This window comes from Glycine max, chromosome 11 (genome assembly GCF_000004515.6).
Source record: "Glycine max cultivar Williams 82 chromosome 11, Glycine_max_v4.0, whole genome shotgun sequence".
NCBI lineage: Eukaryota > Viridiplantae > Streptophyta > Magnoliopsida > Fabales > Fabaceae > Glycine > Glycine max.
This window is the reverse complement of record NC_038247.2, coordinates 17670117-17680960: the sequence shown is the minus strand read 5'-3', so window position 1 is coordinate 17680960 and position 10844 is coordinate 17670117. Positions and strand designations below refer to the sequence as shown.

The 10844-nt window shown below is 33.6% G+C and overlaps 3 protein-coding genes across 3 annotated transcripts; 2 read left to right on the top strand and 1 right to left on the bottom strand.

Moving 5' to 3' along the window:
• The first annotated feature begins 3240 nt into the window (after positions 1 to 3240).
• LOC100795847 (fasciclin-like arabinogalactan protein 12) lies at positions 3241 to 4459 on the top strand. Its single transcript, XM_003538170.4, has one exon. It carries the CDS (start codon positions 3310 to 3312, stop codon positions 4192 to 4194), a length of 885 nt encoding a protein of 294 aa, XP_003538218.1. The 5' UTR covers positions 3241 to 3309; the 3' UTR covers positions 4195 to 4459.
• Positions 4460 to 5610: 1151 nt separating this feature from the next.
• Positions 5611 to 6747, top strand: LOC100795316 (fasciclin-like arabinogalactan protein 11). The gene has a single exon (XM_003538169.4). It carries the CDS (start codon positions 5722 to 5724, stop codon positions 6568 to 6570), a length of 849 nt encoding a protein of 282 aa, XP_003538217.1. The 5' UTR covers positions 5611 to 5721; the 3' UTR covers positions 6571 to 6747.
• Positions 6748 to 8221: 1474 nt separating this feature from the next.
• Positions 8222 to 9382, bottom strand: LOC100819833 (fasciclin-like arabinogalactan protein 12). The gene has a single exon (XM_003539165.5). The coding sequence runs from the start codon at positions 9294 to 9296 to the stop codon at positions 8418 to 8420; it is 879 nt and encodes a 292-aa protein (XP_003539213.1). The 5' UTR covers positions 9297 to 9382; the 3' UTR covers positions 8222 to 8417.
• Between the last annotated feature and the right edge of the window lie 1462 nt (positions 9383 to 10844).

Here is a 10844-nt window from a genome sequence, read left to right as displayed (position 1 = left end):
AAGGAGTGACGTGCGAACTGCGAAGATAGAAAATAAAGATGGATCCAATTGTCAGGTTAGTTCGCCAATACAAAATCGGAAAATCCAAATAAATATAATCGGATACCGTTTCAAGTCTGATTCGATTAGATTCCTAAATTTACCCGTTGGATAAATTGTCACTTTTGTTCTTGAATATGTAATTTGTTGATAAATACGTCTTCGAAAGATAAAAATATAACATTTAATTCTTAAAAGTATAAAAAGTGCGATATATTTGACTATTAACTTTCATTCGTCACCGTTAATAAGATAGCTTACGTGACACAGAGGAACGAATTTGTCATTGAAATGATTATCAACTTGGTCATCTCTAATTGCCAACATAAGGATATATTTTTCATATAATATTTTTTTTATTTTTTGTCTTTGTACTCTCTCGGTAATATGAATGGGTAAATAGTCACTTTTGTCCCTAAATGTATAATTTATTGACAAATGCGTCATGAAAATACAAAATTTAGTTCCCAAAAGTGTGACAAATATATCTAACCATTAACTTTTCTTCATCACCGTTAATAAAATAGTCAAGATTTCAAGAAGTAAAATATGGAATATATTTATCTTTTAGGGTAATTTGGAAAAATTTGTAATGATTGACACGTTGTTTCAATGTATTATTTTGGTAAACTGATACAATGCTTATTTTGGATAATTTCTATTGTGATAGAAAAATTATGATTGATAATCAATATTATTGTTATTATTATGTTTGTTTTAAATCATATTTTCCAATATATTTTTTTAAATAATTATTGTAATATTATGCTTGTAACGATAAAAAATGATAAAAATTTATTCTAAAATTATATTTTATCCTTAAATGAAATAAAATTTTGGGTCTAACAAATTAGTACAAGAGGAACATACTGATATTTAGGTCAAATAAAAAATTGTTGACATTTTTATCCAATAATGATAAGTTATTAACATTTTTAGTTCAATGGAACGTACTGACATTTAGGTCCAAAAAAAAAATTACTAACATTTTCTCCACTAAAAATATATTGACATTTTCGTTCAACAAAACGTTACTGACGTTTACATCCCAAAATGGTATCTTACTGACATTTTTATCCAATCTAGTCAGCATGGTGACATTGACAATCATTTCAGTGATAAATTTATCCTTTTGTACCACGTAGGCTATTTTATTAACGGTGACAGATGAAACTTAATAGCCAGATATATTTGTTTTACTTTTTACATTTTCGGGGACTAAATTTTGTATTTTTCATTTTTTAGGAATGTATTTGTCAGCTAATTGCACATTTTGAGACAAAAATGAGTATTTACCCTTAACCATTTTACTTTTTCTCTTTTTTCTAAATTATGAGATGGTTTAATCATATTTGAATCCCTCAAACTTTCCAAAAACTTTTTATAGTCTCTCTTGACTGATTTTTTCTGATTTTAATACACAATTTGCAATAGGATTTAACAACAAAACAAATTAAAAAAAACATTTTGCAAAGTTTGAGGAACTAAAAAATGTAAATTTTTATTTGATGACTAAAAAAGATCGACCCCAAATTTAAAAGCTAAAAATATATTTAAATTTTATGAGATATAAAGGGTTACATTCAAATTGTGGATATTGTTTTCAAGAAAAATTAGTGATGTTTAAAATTTAGGTCAAATGACATTTTTGGTCGCTCATCTTATTTTTTGGGTTCAAAATAGTCTTTTGTCTTTAAAAAGTTTACTTTGATCATTTATCTTAATTTAAAGGTTCGAAGTAGTCATTTCGTTCATCTAATCTTAACGTCGTTGATAGAATAAAAATATTGACTACTAAAAATTGTCACAAAAATGTATGTTTTTTTCCTTCACTGTCTCTATCTTTTGCCTCAACCTTCTATTTGTCACACTTAATTTCTCTATCCTTATCCCTCATCTCCTCCTCAAACTAATACGCTTGAAATTCTCAAGAATTCCTTTCACTACTCCTGTGAGACAACGCCAGAACATGCATGCGTTTGAGATGCTCGGTCTCCCTCCACCAACGCCAACAAGCTCTGCCCCTTGTTGACAATCTCGTTCTCATCATCACCAACATCGACAAGCTCCCCAAGGAGATGCTCGACCTCCATTTGCCACTCTGATCTCTGTCATTGTCGATGCCCGCAAGATTGCCAACGAGTCCCCCTCAACCTCTTCCAATGGAATCTTCCCTTTCCAAAACTATTGTAACATGAGATGAATTTGTGATTTGGGTTGTGATTTGTGATTGGGGGTTCTGGATTTGGGATTCTTGACTTGTGCGGGTTGTGTTCTTCATTTGATTTCTTGGATGATTCTTGTGTTTATAAAATGAACATGTTTAGAGAAAAAACCCACATTTTGTAATAATTTTTAGCCGTTAACAACTTTATATCACATATTAATAACATTAAATCTATCTTGACAAATGACTACTTTGATCCTTTTAATTATGAAAAGAATCAAAGTGAAATTTTTTTAAGATAAAAATACCAAATTGAACCAAAAAAATCATATAAGGAACCAAATAGATCATTTGACCTAAAATTTATTATGAGTTATTATTTTTTCTAATAATAATATGATGATGTATGAAATTTATAAATATAATATTTGAATCACTTTATGTTAAGAGATAAAACAAAAAATACATATAATAATAAAATATATTTATTCTTATCATAAAAGTATATCTTTTTATTAAAAATAATTTTTTTTATTAATTATGTATTTTTTTACAGAAAATTTAATTATGTGTTAAACTTAATAAATAATACAAAAAATTAATTTTATAGAAAAATATATTTTTATTTATATATTTACAAAAATACTGCATAAATAGCATTTGAAATTAAATTATTTTTTAATAAAAAAAAAGAACTTAAGTTCTCTCACTTAAAAATTTAAGTTTAAGATAATTTGTGAATGGATAATATCATAGATTAGTTTAATAAAATTAAACCTCGGCTATTTCATCCAATTTTGGCAACTCATTTTACCGCGTCTACCAAATGCTCGACCAAATTCCCAAACCAATTTTCTTCACTTAAAATTCCCGTATCTATCTTCAATGATGCAGCACCTTAATATCTTATATCTCATAGCCAGATACGTTCATAAATCACAATTAAAGGTGTTGTACAACAAAGCCTTCCACCTAACTGTCCTCTTCTCAGCCTCAATATAAAAAGCCTACTCCTGCATGTCATCAACGCATCAACCCCTCATTGCAATTACAATTCCTATCATTTCCTATATCATCTAAACCTTATTTTAACAAAATCCAAAATGATGAACAAGCAATCTGTCTTGCCCTTCTCACTAGCATTGCTAGTTTCATTTTTAAATTGCACCACCACTTTAGCCCAATTATCACCAGCTTCTGCCCCTCTCAAACCACCCCAACCTGCTCCTACCATACCAGCTGCTGCTCCTCAGCAACCATTGGTTCCTTCATTGCCACAATCACCAAGTGATTCCACCCCTGACAGTACTCCAACTGTTGACATTGTTGGAATCCTGAGAAAGGCAAAGTCATTCAACATCCTAATCCGCCTCATGAAAACCACCCAATTGATCAACCAACTCAATGCACAGCTCCTCACTACTAAATCCGGAGGCATCACCATTCTTGCCCCAGATGACAGTTCCTTCTCTGAACTCAAAGCTGGCTTCCTCAACTCTCTTTCTGATGGCCAAAAGCTCGAGCTCTTACAGTTCCACGTTATTTCAGACTACGTGTCTAGCTCCAACTTTGATACACTGACCAACCCCGTGAGAACACTGGCAGGGGCTAAACCTGGAAAGGTGGAACTTAATGTGATAAGTTATGGAGGGAGTGTGAACATCTCAACGGGTGAGGTTAACACCACCGTCACTGGCATTATATATACCGATAAACATCTTGCTATATATAAGGTGGGTAAGGTGCTTCTTCCTATGGACTTCTTTGTTGTTGCCAAGGCACCTGCAAAGGCACCCTCGTTGGCACCAGAACCTTCAAGTGGCGTGGCAAAGGGGCCTAAAGCTGATAAGGATGAGTCATCATCTTCAGATTCGTCACAGGTTAATTCCACTGATCAGAACTCTGGCACTGCCAAGATGATCAGTGCGTATGGAATGTGGGTGTCACTTGTTCTTGGAGTACTTCTCATGAGTGTGATGACAACGTAAACCAGAACCAGAATAAGATCATATATATCTGAATTTTCCAACGTTGTAGCTAGTTGCTACACCATATGCTATCTATTGATACCAAGAGTGCTACGATGAGTTATGTAATTGTGAGAAAGAAGTGAAAAGTGAAAACTTGTGATGAATTTATTGAATACTGGATCAGGGGATCTATTATTGTTGTATCTATGATTTTATTCTAAAACGTACAAGAGTATTATACCTTGGTCGCTTCTATATATCTCAAGCTTTAGATTGTCTTCTACGAAGAATCAACTAACAGAAACTCTGTACACAGTTCAATATTTTGGGTAATTAAAGGTGGTGAGGGAAGTGATAATTATTGTTTGTTTCTGATTAAAATTTAGATTTAAAGCTAGATCTTCTGTTACTCATCACTTAAAGCAGCTTAATAATAAATATATTTTTCTCAATAAACCTTTTACTTTTAATTGCTTAAATTCAATCTTAAAGATTAATGTTATAAAAAAAACCCTTAATATAACAGACAGTTATAAAAAATAAATAGTATAATAGTATTGGATCATATAATCATTTTTCCTGGACAAGACCTTATTATCTCATTTTCTTAATTGAACAATATTATTATATCCTCTTTTTATAATTTTTATAAATATTTTTAATATTCTGTAAAGTAAATATTAAATGATAGAGTGAATGCATTTAATATGTTAAAAATATAAAATATATTTAACTTTTTTCATTTAATTTGAATATTTATTCAAAGAAACTGTAGAAGGATATAAATAATTCATTCTCATTAATACAAATAAGCCAAACTAGCCTGGTAACACTGATTAGCAATTTGTGAAACGGTCCCCTGCAGTTTCAGAAACAATTTCTGGCTGTGCAGTTAAACATTTCATAATTCAAACAAATCTCTCTCCCCTTCGTACATTAAAATCACTATTAAATTATAAACTAAGGACAGGGGGTCTTAATCAATTTGGCCATATCATCTTTTTCAGATGTTAGTACTCAACCTATATAGAGTCACCTTTTAATTTACATGTTCGATTATATGCATGCATCCAATTGATATATATAGTGAATATCGATAATGACATGAAAGCATAATAGTTCACAGCCAATACTTTTGACTCTCCCTCCCAACTAAATAATCCTCCCTCACCACTATAACAAGCAGTGATACATTACCTGAACCGTACGTCCATGCTAGGCAAAGGGAGTTTTTTTAGGAATTAGGAGCAATGCTTTATCATTCTCACCACAATATGTACACATTATTCTTGCAAATAATAATTAGATAAAAGATACTTGTTCTCCATGACAGATTGGATATACCCTCACACTCCACAGCTAACAAATTTCACAGCCTTGACATTTCAGCAACCTATCATTTCCTTGACATAAACAATATATAAATCCTCTCTCCTTTACTCACCCCACACATCAAACACAAATAGCAAGAAAATTTAATTCCAATAATTCATACTCTTCCAGAATCATCAAAGCCATCAACTGCCTTGACTTGGCAATTGGAAGATGAAGCAAGCAATCCTTTTGTCCTTCTCACTGTTGCTACTCCTTGCCTCCACCACCTTGGCCATTTCACCGGCACCTGCAGCAGCACCAAAAGCCGCAGCAAAAACTCCTCCTACCCCAAAGGCCGCAGCACCATCACCAAAACAATTAGTCCCAACTTTACCTCAGTCTCCAGACTCCCCTGACTCGGTCCCCGACGACATCACCAGAATTCTCAAAAAGGCCAAAATGTTCTCAGTCCTAATCCGCCTCCTGAAAACCACAGAAATCATGAACAACATCAACTCACAGCTCATAACAGCCAAGAGTGGTGGCATAACCATCCTTGCACCAGATGATTCTGCCTTTTCCAACCTCAAAGCTGGCTTCCTCAACTCCTTAAACGAAGGCCAGAAAATCGAACTTGTGCAGTTCCACTTATTGCCCGAGTTTGTGTCGAGCTCAAACTTTGATTCTCTAAGCAACCCTGTGCAGACAGTGGCTGGAAAAGACCCTGCAAGGCTTCCACTAAACGTGAATGCATTAGGTAACAGTGTCAACATTTCAACTGGCGTCGTCAACGCCACCGTTCTCGGGGTAGTATACTCGGATAACAAGCTTGGGATTTACCATGTGGACAAGGTTCTTCTTCCTCTAGATTTCTTTGTAACCAATAAGGCTCCAGCTTTGGCTCCAACAGCTCCTACAAAGGTTCCCAAAGATGCTAAGGATAACTCTTCAGAGGACGATCAAGAAGAAACAAACCGGGATCACAATAAATCCGGGGCAGTGAGTTTGGTTAGCCTTGGTGGAACAAAGTTGATGTCGCTTGGAATAGCTTTGGTCGCAGTAGCAACCATGTGGAGTTGATCCATTTGGCAGCTGCATTTTCAATTTTATTTGTCAAACACGCCGTTAGTTTCTTTCATTTTTCCTTTTTAAAAATTTTGCTATCTGTTTCTGGTTTCTTGTGTGTTGGTGTTATGAGAAGGACGTGAATACTTCAATGATTAATGATTCAGTTGTTAAACCATAATCGTTCTTAAATATTCTTTTATCTTTTAAATTCTTTTTGTTAAGAATTTATATCTTGTAGAGACTTTACGTAAACCATATATTTAGTGCTAATAATTGATAAACATTTATGTGTTCATAACCTGGAGATAGTGATTTTTATTTTTCTGTGTATTAAAAATATCCGGCCGTAGAAAAATTAAGATTGAACTCTTTCCAGACAAAAATTATTGAAGTAAGCATTGTTTATTGAGGGGGTGTAACTGAGATTATTGAATAGTGTGGGTGAGTTGTTGTAAACTCTTATTCCTATGGATCAAAAAACAAAAAAAGAACTAAAGTTATGTTTGGTAAAACTAGTTGAAAAGCGAGCTAGTAGTTAAAAGCTTAAAAACTAGTTTTATGAAAACTGAAAAACTAATTTATTAAATTAAAAGTATTCAATAAAACTAGTTGTTGAAGTAATTGAAAAGTATAAAATGATAGAAAAATAATAAAATAATAATTTATTTAAAAAAGATAACAAGAAAAATGAATAAATATATTAAAGATAAAATTGAAAAAAAATATAAAAAGCTAGAAGTTAGAAGCTAGTGTTTTTAAAAACATTACTTCAAGTAGTGTTTCAAAAAATGCTAGAAGCTATTGAAAAATTACTAAAAAAAAGCTTGTTTACCGAATAGTCTAATGAGTTTTTCAGTTAGTAAAAAAAACTAGAAGCTAACTTAAATGTCTTGTCAAATATAGCTTAAGAGTTGTTTCTTCCAATTGAGCTTTCTGAATATATACTACTAGAAATTGAATCTTAGTTAACATGTTTAAGGGACCACTCATTTATCTACTAAGTATGTCAAGCTTTCTTGATATGAGAAGAAGATGACTTTTGGGTAAAAATAGGGACGCCTTGATCAATAACTTAAAAAAAATTGTTATGCATCGATATTTTACACTCTTACTTTCTCTTCTTTCTATTTCTTTCCTCCCTATTTTTATCAGTGTAGAAAAAAGTGAAGAGCAAAAATACTATTTTTTCAGTGAGTGTAAATGTGTAGCTGTATTTGTTGAAGTATCTCAAAATCAGTTGCATGCTGTTACAAGTAGTTGCTTTCAGTTTTTCTGATATAGTAAGTTTTTATGCTCCTGCAACAGTGCTTCAACCAATGACAATTTTGTTAGACTTTTGCTTCTGCAATCCAATTATCCAATTCTTTATATTACTCTAGTTTGATATACATTAGCTTTTTGTCTCCACTTTTTCCATTAGTGATGTCACGGAAAGATCAAATTAGTTACTTTGAATGAATTAGTTGAATAACTCAAAAAGCAGAAAGTTCATTTTACGCATATGAAAATTGATACCTCTAGTCTGGGGTGATTCATTCAAGACTAAATTGAAGTTCTACAGCTATATGTCTCGCCATCTCGGTTCTTCAGGTTTTTTCTTCTCCTTTTTTCCCTAAAGCTTATTCTGATAGAATCCGTAAAGACAAGTTCATTCAATAGTAGGTTGCCAGAATTAGTACGTAGCTCTATATATTTTATGAAAACAGAAAACAGCACAATCATGCAAACCTTTTACATAGTTCAGAGATACACTTCCTAGGCTAACACATACAAAGCCCAAAACAAGACAACCACATATATAAAGATACATGCGTGTTTTAAAGAACGAAATTGATAGCTGTGAAATCCACCCCTCTCCATCAAGTTGGCATCGCTGTTGCCACCAATGCAAGTCCAAGTGACACCCACATTCCATAAACACTGATCTTCTTGGCGCCAGAGTTCTGTTCAGTGGGATTAACCCGTGACGAATCTGAAGAAGATGATCTGTCCTTATCGGCTTTAGGCGCCTTTGCTGCATCACTTGAAGGTTCTGGAGCCAATGAGGGTGCCTTTGCAGGTGCCTTAGCAACTGCAAAGAAGTCCATAGGAAGAAGCACCTTCCCCACCTTATAAATAGCAAGATGCTTATCGGTATATATAATGCCAGTGATGGTGGTGTTAACTTCACCCGTCGAGATGTTCACACTCCCGCCATAACTTATCACATTCAGTTCCACCTTTCCTGGTTTAGCCCCTGCCAGTGTTCTCACGGGGTTGGTCAGTGTATCAAAGTTGGAGCTAGACACGTAGTCTGAAATAACGTGGAACTGTAAGAGCTCGAGCTTTTGGCCATCAGAAAGAGAGTTGAGGAAGCCTGCTTTGAGTTCTGAGAAGGCACTGTCATCGGGTGCAAGAATGGTAATGCCGCCTGATTTAGTAGTGAGGAGCTGTGCATTGAGTTGGTTGATCAATTGGGTGGTTTTCATGAGGCGGATTAGGATGTTGAATGACTTTGCCTTTCTCAGGATTCCAACAATGTCAACAGTTGGAGTACTATCAGGGGTGGAATCACTTGGTGATTGTGGCAATGAAGGAACCAATGGTTGTTGAGGAGCCGCAGCTGGTGGGGTAGGGGTAGGTTGGGGTGGTTTGAGAGGGGCAGAAGCTGGTGATAATTGGGCTAAGGTGGAGGTGCAATACAGAAATGAAACTAGCAGTACTAGTGAGAAGGGCAAGACAGATTGCCTATTCATCATTTTGGTTTTGTTAATTAAATGAAGGTTTAGATGATATTGGAAAGGATTGCAAATTATAGGAATTGTAATTGCAATGATGACTTGATGTGTTGATGGCATGCAGTAGTAGGCTTTTTATATTAAGGCTGAGAGAATGACAGTTAGGTGTACAACATTCAATTGTGATATATGAACGTATCTGGCTGAGATAGTAAGATATTAAGGTGCTGCATCATTAAAGATAGATATGTACAGGTACATATGAGGTTAGGGTGACAGAGCAATAAGTTCTTGCTTGAAAGGGATATTAAAAATAGGGTGAGAACTGAGATGCAGTGCTGTGAGACATACACTTGTTATCGGACAAGGAGATTATGGTTGCGCATCAATGAAGATTGAAACGTTGGAAAAAGTGATAGCTGAAATGAATGTAGCCAAATAAAGGAGTTGGACGGATGGATCATGAATTTTTACCCAAATAAAGTTGATCCTATCATTTAACTGTGCATGAGTGAAAGGTCTATGTGTATATATCTATCTTTTTAACGATCACTACATACATCTAAATAAAAAAAACAATCAGTACTTATGGTATAAGCAATATCTCATCTTTTAAATTAGAAGTTGTAAACAGATGCCTGTGTGTATATACTTATGTTCTGTGTATGTTAAATTTTATTTGTTGTCTCCCTAGATTGAAAATTTTGAGTGATTGCAACAAGGTAGATCTTTTAAGACTTTCGTTTTCTATTTTAAGTTTAGTCAGTTCTCTTGTACAGTATTTTAACAGTATCCTATACTCTGTCTCTATTTTAACAGTTTAGTAAGTTTAGCGTTAAATCGTGTACTTTTTATATGAATCTGAATGAAGAAAACTTTCAACTCAGGAACATGATTTAATATTCTAATGGTGCCTCTTTGTTGGATGGAAATTATGTCATGTGGAAGATTGTATCAATAAGTTGATAAATATAAACAATTATTTGTTAAATTGACTTTCTAATATACACTTAACCTTTTCTGTTGTAACAGAAACACTAAATGAAACACACTGTGTTGCTGTCAGGTAATCTCCAACTATAAGTATACCTCAATATTGCTCCACGAGAACCCTTTTATAGTTAGCAAACCATAAGAAGAATTCTAGATCTGAATTGCATGCACCACCTTACTGCCTTTTTTCTATTATGTGAAAAATGAAAATGCCAGAGTTTGAAACAAAACATAACTACAACATTTTGGCTGTGTTTTGACGTTTGAAGCCTTCAAACATCCGTTGAACCCAATCCAACTATAGACATACTTCTCCGTAGGGAAGCTTTGAAAGTCATGCAATCTGTATTCCAAACACACATTTAGATGCTAAACTCACCTTAGAAAAACTATATTCTACTTTCTATAAACCCACCTTAGTGTTTTGCAAAATACAAATATGAAAATATAACATAATTTCCACCTTAGAAAAAAAAAGCTTAATTATTGTTTCATGCTTGTATGCAAAATTTAACTCTGCATTTTTACATATAGGTTATATGAGAATAACTGTCATCATCTACTTGCATTAGGATA